Source organism: Diabrotica virgifera, chromosome 7 (assembly GCF_917563875.1).
Source record: "Diabrotica virgifera virgifera chromosome 7, PGI_DIABVI_V3a".
NCBI classification, from domain to species: Eukaryota; Metazoa; Arthropoda; class Insecta; order Coleoptera; family Chrysomelidae; genus Diabrotica; species Diabrotica virgifera.
The window spans coordinates 243,655,631-243,671,866 of record NC_065449.1 but is presented as its reverse complement, the minus strand read 5'-3'; the positions used below and the strand labels follow the sequence as shown (position 1 = coordinate 243,671,866).

Below are 16,236 nucleotides of genomic sequence, written 5' to 3'. Positions count from 1 at the left end.
TATACAAAATCAAACTGATAATCAATATTGGAAATAGAAGAATTTATATCAGATTAAGTGCGTTTTTATTTTCTGTTTATATTAATACACAATATCACTAGCGGGACACGGCATTTTTTTTAAATGTCTCATTTAAACATACACAAAGCGTCCTGATAAAATTTCAAAAAACTGCCACCATGAGCAGGTCGGTCGATTTTGCTTTGACACTTTGTTAACGCTCAGAGCGAATATGGAGATGGTGGTCCACCTCTGAATCAAATAAAAACAAAACCTGCCTTTATCTTTCATCTTTACTCAGATTTGAGTATGTACCTGAAACTGTCTTTCGGTCCTTTTCCTAGACGAAAAGAAGGTAAATACGTGGCTATTGTCCTTTATTTGCTTTCTTCTATATTCGTCGTCTCTTGTGCTTATATATTGTAAAAGTCGGAGATACAGGATGCAGCCAGAAAGCAGTTTCTTAACGAAAAGTCTTGGATTTAAAATATTGTTTATTATATTTTTATTTCAATTATTCTAATTGTATAAAAGTAGTAAACTTTGTATCTAGGGCTTTTCGTCTTCCTCGTATTACGAGAGATGTCGCTGTTTTGCGTCTCAAAAGGCGAAAACATTGCATTGCGATGTTTTCCCTTAAACAGGCAGGATTGTTGATTTTTGTTTCAGAGTTGTGACTGCATAGCTTCACTGAGGATGCATAGATGCTGAAATAGCTATATGGAGATGGTGGTCCAACTCTGAATAAAATAAAAACAAAACTTGCCTTTATCTTTGAAATTAATTTGTTAAAACGCGATATTGACCCTGGCGCCATCTGTTGAAGATCTAAAGCAACTGAATTTTATAGCCGTTCAGTTGGCAATTATTGTATAATAAGATTCTAGCAAGAAGCAGAGATGAAATTAGGAGAAGCTTCTTCTCAGTTACCTGCTAGGAAAAGAAATTAGGGAACTGATGCTATTTGTAATGTCAGTAGTTTTGCTGATACGTTCTAGTATTAGAGTATTGGAGTTTCGAATATTCTCCACCCAAGAAAATTTTACAATTCTTCTGTAGCACCACATTTCTAAAGCCTCAAGTCGATTTAGATAAATTTTATTCACACTCCAAGATTCGACACGATAAAGTAAGAGAACACGTAGCAGCGAAGTAGCTCAATCCCAATTTTGGGTCTCTGTTAAAGTTTGTTTAGCAGTAAATGGTTGACTTCAATTAGTGCAGTCGTAAATATTATTAAAATTATCTGACTTGGCCCATTGTTAACACCAGTTCGGAGCGATAAGCAATCGAGGTAGACAGAGTTGGTCTTTTGACAATTAATACTGACTAGACGGTACTCCTATAATAAAGCAAAGGATCCACAAAATTTACAATAATTCCGACGTCAAAAAAATGGATGGAAAATATATTGTTTTGCCTTATATAACCGAAATTAATGTTTTCAAATGAGTTTTAAAATAAATTAAATATATTTTAATTGCTAAGATTATAGTAAAACAAACATTCGAACATATTTAAATTTTACCTGAAACCGGGCCTTTTATACTATTATCGGTTAACCCAAGATGTTTATAGTAGGTTCTATTTGAAGTCAACCATTTACTGCTAAACAAACTTTACTTAATACTCCTTCTAAAAGCGGCTCTGGCCTTCTCTATTCTGGATTTATTTCACCGTGACTCCCTGCGTTACAATTTAACTGATAACCAAGGTAAACAATTGATCCGCTTACTCAAGTTTGGTACTATTTACATATATAGACGGTTTTATATGTTGTTGTTTACTTATTACGATTATTTTGGTTTTTCGTATGTCCAAATCCAGACTTACTTCCTTGCAGCTCTCAACTACACTGTCAAGTAATGTTTGCGCAGATCTTCTTGAGTAGATGCTAGGAGTACCGAATGGAATGTGTCGTCCGAATATCGCAAATTATTATTAATCTCTCTCTTTTAATATTAAGAGCCTGTGATTCTAAGTCGTCTACTAAAACTGATGTTGTTCGATTCCGATACAAATTTCCAATTATGCGAACGTCTCTGTCGTTCAAGCCAATGTCTCTTAGAACTTCAATCAATATAGAGTGCTTAACACGATCAAATGCCTTTTGGAAGTCAATAAAACAACAGTACATGTCTAAAGATATATCACTTGAGCAAGTGCGTTCATTCCAAATAATACCCATCTCGTTCAAAACCCGTTACGAAAACCAAACTATGTGTAATTTAGGAATTTTTCACGTTTATTATAGATACGGCCATGTATTACCTTTAGAAACATTTTCAATAAATGACTTAACAAACTCATCGAAACCATCGAAAACATCTACTTTCATAATCGAATACAGGCAAAGATAAATGGAAAACTAACGAAGTTTACACCAGTACAAAGCGGAGTCAGACAAGGTGACTCGTTAAGCCCACTGCTCTTTAATATAATAATGGATGAAATAATAGAAGCAGTACGTAAAGGTCATGGTTACAGAATGGGTAACAAAGAAATCCAAATATTATGTTATGCAGACGACGCCGCATTAATCGCCGAGACAGAAGACGATCTCCAAAGATTAACACACATCTTCAATACAACAGCCAAGAAATACAATATGATAATATCAGCAGAAAAAACCAAATGTATGACAACATCTAAATACCCACTATGATGTAAAATCGAAATTGATGGGAAAATAATAAAGCAGGAAGCAAGGTTTAGATATCTGGGAATAGATATAACCAGTTACGGGGATGTTGAAGAGGAAGTACGACAACAAAGCTTAAAAGCAAGTAAAGCGGCGGGACCTCTTAATGACACAATCTGGAAGAACAAACACCTAAGACAAGACACAAAAGAAAGAATCTATAAAGCAGCAATTATACCTATATTGGCATATCTGACACATCTAAAACGAGACGACTATATTAGAAACAACAGAGATGAAAATACTCCGACGAATATCGACGGAGAGTCTGTTGGATAGGGAGAGACACGAAAACATAAGAAGATCATGCAATGTAGAAGACATAAATGGATGGGTGACAAAACGGAAACAGGAGTGGAACGAACACATTAGTAGAATGGCAGAGGATAGGATAGTACGAATAGCATGAGATAAGTCACCAAATGGACGAAGAAGTATTGGCAGACCAAGAAAAGATGGTGCGATAACTTAAACAATTTAGGAGGCTAATATTGAAAAAGAAACAGGCTTTAAAGCCTACATACAAGAAGGAAGAAGAAGAAGAAGACTTAACAAACTGATGATTCTATAATCAGCACGGGTTTTTGCTGGTGTCTTCTTAGATCTATGAACAATGAATTGGACCAACCATTAGGTAGGTGTCCGCTGTTATAAATGGGATTGAAAAACGAAACAAATAAGGGGAAGCTTAAGAATATAATTATCTAGATAAATATGTTTATTCGCAAATAAAATTAAAAAAAAAATTCAATATGGCCTCATAGATCAGAATTGTTGGATACATTCCTGAATATTATAAACGATCAAGAAGAGACAATAAAATTTACAATGGAAAAGGAATACAATAACACTTTGCCTTTCCTCCATGTTTTAGTCTCAAAGAAGGATACTGGATATGAGACTCATGTGTATAGAAAACCAACACACACCAACAGATATCTCAATTACAAATCAAATCACAACATCAACGTTAAAATGGGAATCATTAAATCCTTATATGATAGAGCCAAAATTACTTGATCTAACGAAAATTCATTTTTAAAAGAAAAACAATTGTTAACATCTGTTTTATTAAAAAATGATTATCCTTTATGGTTTATAAATAAGGAATTGTCAAGATTGGATCGAATGGAACAGAACAACTTAGAACGGGGTCCTACAACATTCACAAGAAATAATACGAGGAAAATATCAATACCATATATAAAAGGACTATCCGAGAAACTTAAAACAATAGGAAATAAATTCAACATTTCAACATCATTCAAAACAACAAACACATTGAGATCTATTCTATCTAAAACTAAACCTAACAATGAACAAGAAAGAACAAATAATTGCATTTATAAAATACCTTGTGAATGCGAACAATTTTATTTAGGTGAAACATCAAGACCATTAAACGTTAGAATAAGTGAACATCAGTCTTATATTAAAAATAGAGAATTAGATAGATCTCAAATATGTCAACATGCATGGAATAATGAACATAGAGTTCAGTGAAGAGATTCAAGTATAGTCCTGAAAGAATCAGATAGTAAAAAGAAAAAAATCAAAGAAGCGGCTCTAATGATGCTAAATGAAACCCATTGTGTCGCAAATTCCTCGGTAGAATGCAGTAGGATGTGGTTACCCATACTGAAAGAGGAAGTCAATAGAAAGAAAATACCACGATTAGTAAGTCAATAACATGTCGAGTTAGTACATAATTTATATTTTAGTATTACTTATTGTATATCTATGTATTATTAATATTATTTATAATTTAAACATATTAAAGTCAGAATTTAGTATTTGCTTTTGAAAGTAAATTAAATGTAAGACCAAAAAATACTTACGATGTCAGGATAGTATCACGAGGTTTTTTCCTGGTTTTTTCCTCGCGATTTACTATGGAATCTCTAACACGAGAATTTTACTGCCATCGTTGCATTTGGTTGTCTTTTCAAAAGACAGATCACATGCTATGATTTTTTTGTGGCGGATATTCTTGAGTTGGGATTGATTTCATGTAATCTAATGAACTATCTTTTAGTAAAGTCGTCCCAGGAACGCAACTCATAAATATTGGCGATATCATTTTAAAGTCTTCTACTTTAAAATGTATAATATACGTCTGAATTGCCAATATAAATGAGTCTGATTAAATAAATTATTAGAAGAATTTTTTACTAAGGAACAACATTTTTTAATTTAGTAGTATTTTGTATTTTGACAACAACACACAATTTGGGCGTCGAAACGTTAATAAAATAATTTTTTTCAATTTAATTGTGGCTTATTTCCCATCTAAATAGTTAATCATAAAAATGCCACAAGGAAATAGCTTCAGAACAACATTCGCAAATACTGTTCACAATAATTATTAATTTTACTTTCTGTTCTAGGACCTTCGGAATCAACGAAGAACGCCAATACGCCGAAATGCTGTCCTTGTGCCGATACTGCCGCTGTCTCTTCTGGAGATCTTTGGGTCATCCCTGTATCGCTGATCAATGTCCCGAATTCCGAGCTCGTATCCAGGAAGCGGGCGGCGTCAGTGCCCCTGCCCCCGTCCCCCCCTCGGCGTTTCTTAAATTCTTCTCCCTGTAGAGTCGCCTTTCTCTTCCCCCTCTTACCGACCGATTCGTTTGGACATTCTCTGAAATTCACGAACCGCTGCTAATAACTATTAATGTGCATCGATTATTGCATTTAACAAAAGTACTGTTTTGTTTTTAGGGGTTTATACGTATATATCTTCACTCGCGACAAATCTACATCACTATGAATGTGAACGTAGGACAATGACCTCATAATATTTGTTGTTCCGTCAGAATTTGGTGGTATTATGAGGTTCAATAGCGCTTTGGATCTCTTTTAACGCAAAAGTTAGTAGTCTGAAGGCTCAATATACGACCATGCTCTGAGTATCACTCCACAGAGATAATCGAAAGCTCGAACTCTTCAAATCTAACGTTGTCCAAACCGAAATCAGGGCAAACAACGGTTTGGAGGTCGTACTTGTATTGTATATGGTCTAAGAGCTAGCAACGTTTTCGAGAAATCATTTTAAGACGGCTGATTCTTTCATATATTGTTCCCTATGCTTCCTCGAACACCGTACCGATCATCTGGCTGCTGATATAGGTTGCGTTCATTACTGCGCAGCACACCTATACAGGTAAATACAAAATCAGGGTGATTGATTAGTGTGATAAAGCTTAGTAGATCCGCTATAGTAATAGATAGCAATAAAAGTTAATAACAAAAATTATAGCTAACTTTGCGCTTCACATTACGAAATTGGTTAGATTGTTACAGGGTGTTCGATAACATAGTGGCAGACCAAACTTTTGTTTTTTTAAATGGAACACCCCATATTTTATTTTATATTTGAAATCCTGTTAACTTCTCCATCACCAAAATATAACGGTTTGTTATATTATACAGGGTATTTACAAAGTTATAACCAATGTTCTATGAAAATTGTAATAAGCTCAACTCCCTGTATAAATAAAAATAAGCATAACAGCAATGGTTATTGGTGCCATATTTTTTTGTTGATTGTCAAAATTTATAAAAATGGTTGATATTGCTCATTTTCTTTATATCGAATACAGGGTGAGTCAAAACGCAAGTACATTATTTTTACAGTAATTTTAAATAGAACACCCTAATTAATAACTTGCTCTAAAAAATGAAAATATCTCGAAAACTGACAAATTTAGGCATAGGGAATATTATACAAAAATTAAAGTACGGTAATGATATTTTTCGATAGCAATATAAAATACAGGGTGTTCCATTTAAAATTTCTGAGAAAAGAATGTAATTGCGTTTTGACTCACCCTGTATTCGATATAAGGAAAATTAGCAATATCAACAATTCTTAAAAATTTTCACAATCAACAAAAAAATATGGCACCAATAAACCATCGCTTATGTGCTTTTTTTATTTATACAGGGAGCTGAACTTGTTACGATTTTCATAAAAAATTGGTTATAACTTTGTAAAAGCCCTATATAACATAACAAACCTTTATATTTTTGTGATGGGGAAGTTAAGAGGATTTTGAATATAAAATAAAATATAGGGTGTTCCATTAAAAAAAAACATAAGTTTGGTATGCCACTATGTTATCGAACACCCTGTAACATTCTAACTAATTTCGTAATGTGAAGCTGAAAGTTGGCCACAATTTTTATTATTAATTTTTTTGCTATCTATTACTATATCGGAGCTACTGAGCTTTATCACACTCATCAATCACCCTGTATATTGAATTTAAATTATTTTAGGACGAAAAATTTTTTTGTCATTACTTTTTAAACCACAGAAATGTCTGGCAATTACAGTTCATATTTCTAATAATGTTTACAAAGTAATGCCAAAAAAAATATTCGTCTTACAATAATTTTAAATTCGATATGTTTACCTGTACAAATGTGCTGCGCAGTAATGAACGCAACCTGTACCAGTAGCCAGATGGCCGGTACGGTGTTCAAGGAAGCAAGGGAACACTATATGAAAGAATCAGCCGTCTTAAAATGATTTTTTTTCCGACGTTGCTCTTGGTCCAATATGTATTACAAATAATGAAGTTTTCATTCCTAGGTTCACACGTTCGAGAAATAATTTAAAATCAATGTTTTTACAACCCCTCAAACTCATAAGAGCAAAACGTATTTTTGAATTAATATTTTTTATATTAAAATAGGACGTTTTAATACTAAGTATTAATAATCTTAGTTTTTAAGTTTTAATAATGATTTGAAGCTGCTTTATAACACTGTCAAATGTCATATCAGTTGACCCATTCATTCATCTGCGATATTTTCCTAACAAACCAAAGAAATGTGCACTAGACTGATCAATATCAATTTGTGGTGCTGACACTTTTTTACTATATATTTTTTAGACGTTATTTTAAAGATAGAACGAAACGATATCTAGGGTTGATAACATCCTCATAAACAAAATACAATCACGTAAACATTTGGTATATTTGTTACCAAAATACATTTGTTACATGAATTGGAGCTCTGGCCTCATAACTACTCATAAATTTCTCAATTAAGACTGTATCTAACTCATAGCCATGCATTCTTGATATTGTCGGATATTGTTTACCAGCTCCTACGCATGCGTTGTAGAGTAATTGTATTTAACTCATAAGGTTTGTTCCGACTCGATACAAAACCGTTCTTGAATAATTACGCTCATGCGCAATAACGAATACTTATGCGCAGTAACATATTTTTTGTTACTGCGCATACTCATAACCGTTCAAGAACGGTTTTGTATCGAGTTGGAACAAACCTATAGTCATGCCATCACAAAATTATTTATATGGTTCTGCGCATGCGTGATATGGTTATTAAGAGTTTAATTATTTTCTTAATAAAAATATCGTATCAACTGGTTGGCAATTTATCAGTGTTGCATTAGCTAGAGAATATTATAATATTTTCTGAATTTGGATATGAGATGAAGTGCCAACATTTTTCAGTAACCCAAAAGTCTTAATAATTGATAACAATTTAGATACTACGATTAGTTAATGGGTCGTCGTGACCATTTTTTATATTCTAGATGGTACAATTGTTTTGTGGTACCACAGACACGAGTTACGATGGCAAAGCTTATTTTGACTGTATTTTTTTGAGTTTTAGTAATCTTTGATGACCAAATAATTTAAGGTTTGTTTAGCAGTAAATGGTTGACTTCAATTAGTGCGGTCGTAAATATTATTAAACTTATCTGACTTGGCCCATTGTAAGACCGGTCCGGAGCGATAAGCAAACGAGGTAGACAGAGTTGGTCTTTTGACAATTGATACTGACTAGACGGTACTCCTATAATAAAGCAAAGGATCCACAAAATTTACAATAGTTACGACGACAAAAACAAAAAAACGGGTGTAAAATATTGCTTTGCCTTATATACCTGAAATTAATGTTTTCAAATGAGTTTTAAAATAAATTAAATCTATTTTAATTGCTAAGATTATAGAAAAACAAACATTCAAACATACTTAAATTTTACCTGAAACCGGGCCTTTTATATTATTATCGGTTAACCCAGGATGTTTATAGTCGGTACTATTGAAGTCAACCATTTACTGCTAAACAAACTTTAACTATATAAAAATCTTGGTCCAAAGGTTGATTGTGCGTTTTAAATTTTAGTACTTTTTACTACTAAAATCACTCGATTCGAGTTGGTTCTAAACACTAAAGGTAGGTACATGGTTTACAAACAAGAAATAATAAAACAAAGCAGCGAATGAAATATTTCCCCCAATAATTATTCAAAAATCCTACAAAATTGACTGGAATATGAAAATAATAACTCATAACAATTCTAGTTAGCTAATATCGGACAAAAGACGATTCAGAGTCTGTTGAATCATCTACAAATCAATCTGCATTAGAGGAATTACTCACAGAATGACCTGTGAAGATCTTCCAACGTAGTAATCACGTAAATAAATCTTTCTACAATAATACCAATACTGAGCGTAACTGAAGTAGTTATTTTCAGTCCAATGTTAAATGTTTCTACCCATATCAAGGATGCAAGTTATAACAACCTGCAATTGCCATACAATTGATGAACATGTGGATATATTTAGCTACAAATACTCCTATCTAGACAATTTGTGACAATAAAAAGAGATAGGGTGGGTGAAAACTCAAACAAATCTACCCCCACTGAAACAATTGCATATAGCGAAACTTTATAAAATTTTCCCGTAAACAAATATGTTTACAATAATATTATTGTTTAGTACCTACTAACTTTATTAACTGATCTCCTTAATATAGCTGCAATTTACTGTCCAATATTTAACATTGCATCCATATCATTCGCAAATGATATAAAATCGACGAGAATATAGAAATATGTATAGAGCCCCAGAAACTTCATCTAGTGAACAAGAACAACTGATGAAAAGGGGTAGAAGTGGGTGGAAAGACCATCAAAACATGTACATTAGTAAAATTTCAGACTTTTATGAGATATTTAGACCACATTCACAACAGAGATTGAAAAAATTATCAAAGAAGGAAAAATAGAAAATCAGAGACCTAAATGAAGATCACCACCACGTTGAACAAGACCAATGTTGAACAGTTTGAACTGAACACACGTTTCAACTGAACCAAATTAACAATTACCATCAGTTAATTCTTATTCTATCTCCAAAGACCAACATGAATTAATGCACTATTTTTATATTATTATTATAACTATTTGGATATAACGTTTATTAATAACCATGCACCAGTGTATCTTTGATAACCCAGTTACTATTTACTATTTTTATTGGTTAATCTGATATGACAATTGACAGGTGACGTTTGACAAGTGACAGTTAATAGATAATAGACGTTACTCGAAGGGCAGCTATTACCATATTCTGGTATTTTTTTATGTTATTTTAGACATTGCAATGGTGGGAGACACTTATTATTTGACTGAGTTTTTATACATTGAACTACCTACATTAAATATATATCATAACATAGTTGTAGTCGTAATGTTAAGGAGCAATTGATAACCATTCACCAATTAAAAAATACCCTATAGCCGTTGACCACTAAAAATTATCCTATTCCTAAGCTTGATGAGCATTCACCTACCTACATGTGTGTCATCACTTTAGTTAAGTTTAACCTGTGATTATACAGCTACTAAAATGGTATAACTGCATTTTATCAGGACAGACATAAGTAATTGGTGACTATTAGGCATCCATCTTGAACATTTCTATTGAGAATGCTGATGTACTAATTAAATTCGTATTACACCTTTTTTAAACTTTATTTTTTTTTATTAGAAATAACCCGCATCAACCATAAAAGGTTATTAGCGGTGGTACAATGATACATATTAATTTGATACAAAATATAAACTATTTTACAAAGTTTTTTTTACAGAGTTTTTACAGTTTGATTTTAATTTATGGTTGTTCTGAAACGTAGCACTCATATTTGGTTATATAATTTAGTTTCCTTTAAAAACCTAATGATTTTGTCACAATCCGCACTGTTTAACGCACACTATATATCACATGGTAGTCCAGTAGCTTGTCTTTGCAGATGATATGATGGACAGTCTATAACAATGTGACCTACAGTTATATTGACGTCACAGGCGTAGCATATTTATTGTTTTTTTAATTGAGGTTTTCTCGGGAAACATCTGTATCTTCGGAGTTATCACCTTAAGTTTGATCTAGATTTAGTTGACGACGTAGCTTCTTCCTTATTCGTGTAATTCTAGATTTAATGCGTCTGTCTTCGAGTTTGGGGTAGATTTCTGTTAGCATTGCCAATAGTCCTGTTATGTTTTTCGTGTATTCTTGTGCGATACTTAATGGATTGGGGGAACCGTGTGCATCATCCAGAAAGCTGACTATCTCTGTATAGTTTAATTCAAACAGGGTTGAAGCTTTATCAATAAATTCCTTTGCAGGTTGGATAAGTGATTCAGTAGAAACTGTTTCTCCAGTTTTTGTATCAGATTTAGTGACTCTTGGCTTTTTTGTTGATCTTGCTTTAGGTTTTGTAAAATCTATTTCTGTGCTTTCTACCGGTGGTGTATCAAGTGGAGACGATATTTCAGAATGAGAACGTTTTGGGATAGTAATTTCTGTAGGGAGTTCTTGGGAGTCCATTACTTCACCAGTGTTTTCTGTTTGATTCTGGACAGAGTGATTTTGTCTTCAGCTGTTGCATTACAGGAAGAAATAGAGTCTTGGTCAGTTTGGGATGTAGGTATAGACGGATTTGACTGGATGGCCGTATAGGTACATGTTGAGGCGATATGACCAGATTGATGACAGAGATAGCAAGTGAGTCCATCAGAAAGAAAGATTCGGTAAGATGTATTATCGAAGTCAATGAGAATTGATTCAGGAATAACAAGATTGTCGGCAGGTGTATAGTCCACCTGCCTTAATACGTGACTATATTGAGGATCTTGAATTCCCGCTCTTAAGAAAGACATCGGTGAAAGAAGATGAAAGCCCTTCTCGGCAAGATATTTTTCGAGGATGTGATGAGGAATAGACGGACAGACACTAGATAGCAGTAACCTATTTGCAGGAGTGACTAGTCTTCTTGCTCTGATAACATTATCTCCTATTTTTATACCTCCGTAGTCTTAAAAAAGTTTCAACAACTTCTTTGCTGGAAAGGTAGATGCAGATTCTGCCCTTAGAAATTCGTGATGAAAAAAGTACATTTTTGGGTTGTACTAGTGATCCTATTGCTGTAACGTAGTCTTCTAATTTTAGGGTGTCTACTGCTGGGATAATAACTGCTTGTAGTTTCATGAAAGATTTTGATGAAACCGTAAATATATTGATAAAAGTAATTACGGCAATCAAATCACAACTAATAACTAAACTACTGGTTATGTTTCTTATAATTAATTTAAAAATTTACTATGGTAAGCGATGAAAAACTTCGAGAGTAAATTTAGGTGTACTTAATCAACTAGGTTCAGGATCGCACCCTTAAACTTTATTATTTTATAAATTTATAGATTTTAAAGACTCTGCTGTGTATTTCAATAATCTTAGTTTATGCTGCAGTTGAACGTGTGTTGAAATTCCCTTCTTTCTGCCATACAAACATTGTACAATGTACAATTACACACATCAGAATGGGCTAGGGGACAAAGTAATCAAAGACTGATTAAATGATCATTTGATAATTTATTTGGAAACAAATATTTTTTTGAACAAATCTGGACGTTGCCTAACCATAAATTATGAATAACACAACAACCGGTCGTTGTCTACAGAAGGTTTAAAAAATTGAAAAAAAAATAAACAAAAATTTTCAACTAAAATTTAAAAATAAAATCGTAGGCTCTTGTTAGTAAAGTGTATAACCACCTTTGCTATTAATGAAACCTCGACATCGATTTGGTATAGTTCGTATCAAATTGTCAATATGATCTTGCTCCATTTGTTGCCATTGCTCTTGCATACAGTTTAGTAGATCTTCCCTTGTCTGGAACAGTAATTATTGGTGTTGTACACGTCTTTTTTACATATCACAAACGTGCTCGATGGGATTCAAGTCAGGGAATTGAGCAGGTGAGAGCAATACTCGAAGATTGTTCTGCTCCAAAAAATTGATCACGATTTTTGCAATATGCAGAGGTGCATTGTCGTGCATCAGCACAGAATTTTCTTCGAATTGTGTAGCATATGGACGAACAATAAGTTCAAGAGTATGATCTCGACATTTATTTGCTGTTAAAAAACCTTCAATATGAACGATATCAGTTCGAAAACTATTGAAACTCCAGCCCAAACCATCAAAGTTACTCCTTGATATCTGTCAACTTCTTGAAGTGTTTGCAAGCGAAATGCTTTGCTAGGTGTTCGCCACTAGGGATGGCGGTTTTTGACAAAACACCGGTTTTCGGTTATACCGGTTTTTTATACTTACGGTTTAACCTGGATGTTATAACCGTCCAAAAAAACCGGTTGTTTCAAAAACCTGTTTTCGATTTTTATAATCAATAGCCAATATAGTCTGTTCGCTAAACTCAGACGCAAATTTCTAGATATTTTAGTCGGTAATTTTGCCAATTTTAGTAAAATTGGCAAAAAATAATTACTAAATAGTTAATAATCACTAAATAGTTAGTAATTTTGCCAGTTTTTGCAAAATTGGCAAAAAACAAAAAAATTATCGACTAAAATATCTAGCCAGTTGCGTCTGAGTTTAGCGAACCGACTATACCCATTAGGTTACAATGTTACATTTACAATGTTACACTTTAGTTTGCGATATTCGATTCAAATCGATATAAATATTAATCATATCGATACTATCGAAAGAATATCTCCATATTAAGATAATATAATCAATCGATATATAAACGGCGTTGGGATCGTACCCAATTGGGATCGTACCCAATTGGGATCGCAAAAAAGAATCGGTCATCAGTCTCGTCAAATCGGTTTCGGTTTCGGTTTGCTTAAAATTTTTTCATCGCGCGCTAGGGGTTGAAAAATTTCCCTATTTTTTCATTATTTATTATTTTTTCCAGAGGTAGTAACTTATCCGATTTTTCACCGGTTATTACTATAAAAAGAAAAAACCGGTTATAACCGTGACAAAAAAACGACCGGAAAAACCGATTATTTCAGAGTAAAAAAACCGGTTTCGGTTATAACCGGTAGGTTTTTCCCATCCCTATTCGCCACACCCTCGATCTTCGTGAATCGAGTCGTAAACCATTCATCGGTGCAAATAATATTTTTCATTCTCGTTCTTGCCAGATTTGTTCTTCGGGTCATTCTAATCTCCTTGTTCGATTCCCACGGGATAATACTGGAACTCTAATGGGACATCTAGCGTGAAGATTACCCTCATGCAACCTATTCCTGAGAGTTTGAGCAGAGACATTAATGGAATTAATGTGGTGAAGCTTACCTCTTAGCTGGCTAGCAGTAACATTGCAGTTCCTTAATGCCTGAAGGCGAACAAACCTGTCCTGTACTGGTCATGTTGCTCTTGTTAAACAAGTGTGTCTTACCTTACATCACCAGTTTCTTGAAAACGCTTCCATAACCATCCTACCGTATTTTTGGCAGAATGCACAGCTTCTGCCACGTCGCGAATGTTCATACCACACTGTATCATACCAATAGCTCGTAGCTGTGTTTCACGATCAAGATGATTTCTTTACATATTAACTTAGTTAAAACTACAATTGCAACAAATTCTAACTACACTTGCGGTAAAAATTGTCTTGAATGCACTTTTAAGTTGAATAGATAACCTTCAAAATTTACCTTTGTTCCGTTGGTGGTGTGTGTTGACGGAAACAATTAACTTAAATTAAAATAAGTGTAAGACAACGAACAGTAATATATTTATTTATTTTTGGTTAAAAAAGGCGTGCTTATATCTCGTAAGAGGGTTTGTTATTGTTTGGGGCCAGCGAGGGTTGTATGACCGACCGATGCCTGCTAGGGTTGTGTAACGACTGAGACCACAACACTATTATGTCATCGTGTCTGCGGTTCTACCATGTGGCCAGAAAAGGCGATAAATTACTAAATCTGGCGTTTTAAAAGCTGAGAGAACCTTTCTGTAGTTTTTAAGAAGTTGACATAAAGAGCGTGGCCAATCTGGCAATTTGTGTTTCCCCGAAAAGTCATTAATTTTATACAATCTGGTTTTGTATTTAGGAGCGAAACGCATGTGAATTTTAAATGGCCCATATTATTTTCGTTTAGAAAAGAAAGTTAATATTTAAAATTAGCAATTAAAAAAATAATAAATGAAGCGTGCGCTATACCTTTTTTTAAGATACCATTATTTTACCAACAAAAATACAAACCGGTATAGTAAGATATATAGAGAGTCTATTCTGGCAATATCTAATGAATAAAACATTGTTCATTCTTCTATGGAATCAAAAGCTTTATTAAAGTCAACAAAGGCTCACCTGGGGTGGAATTTTATTTTCAAAATATAAAATTCTTTTTACTAGTACAGAGGAAAAACACTTAAGACAGATAAAAATCATTAAAATTACATTTTCACGTGTATTTGCGTTAAGCCGGATTTATCTTAGGGCGGGGACGTTGACGACACGGCTGTCTTACGGGGCACATTGAAGAATCGCCTGATATGAAAAGCATTGACTAGTTTATCGTACAACGGAACGGGGGACGTGCGCCATCTATTGTTGGCTTTAGGATGGATGCTTAATATGATCACTTCAGTGATTTGTCTGTTTGGTAGCAAAAAATAATGTAAACTAAGTCATAGTAATTAACTACTACCAGTGAACTATGAGTGAATTTCAGAGATGCCCCTCGTTGTGCTTCTTGTGCATTGTGATATATTTATCTCATAATTACGAAATTATTTACTATATCGTGTGTAATAGATGCTATATTTCTCATAGTGATTATATCAAAACTTTAAAATTGTGGTTGAAATTAAAATTATTTTTCCTTAAACGAGTGTTTTATTCTTTTCTCCAATACCTCTCTTTGGACGTGGGTTACTCAAACAGAGGGAAATTGAGGATGCAAGCAAAACACGACAGCTTCAACGTACACAAGAAAGTCAAAGAACTCGTAGGCATCAGTAGACAAAAAAAGTGTGATGTATTATACGATAGCAATGGAAAATAGTCACTGAAACATATCAGAAGCTAGAAATATGGAAGAAATACATTACGCAACTCTTCGAAGATGAGAGAAGACAAACTAACCTTGAAAATTTAAAAGGAGAATTGGGGCCAAACATAATGAAAGATGAAGTGATATATGCACTAAACACGCTCAAGAACACAAAAGCTGCAGGTCCAGATCAACTGCCATCGAAAATTCTCAAACTAATAGAGGAGGACAAGATTCCTGTTTTGATAGAGTTAATCGATGTCATATTTTATATAAACTGGAATAATACCAAATTAATGGCTTGTATCAACGTTTGTAACCATTCAAAAAAGAATAATGTCAAGAGTTGCTCTGATTATACTACAATAAGTTTGATGAGTC

General features: G+C 33.6%; 1 protein-coding gene across 1 annotated transcript in view; it reads left to right on the top strand.

The window, feature by feature from the left end:
- The window catches only part of LOC114329274 (F-box only protein 25), a 52,066-nt gene extending 36,376 nt beyond the window's left edge, over window positions 1-15,690 (top strand). The window contains exon 6 of the mRNA XM_028278320.2: window positions 5,089-15,690. Within this exon, the coding sequence (XP_028134121.1) occupies window positions 5,089-5,293 (205 nt within the window). The 3' untranslated portion in view covers window positions 5,294-15,690. The remainder of the gene's footprint in view (window positions 1-5,088) is intronic.
- Window positions 15,691-16,236: the final 546 nt, after the last annotated feature.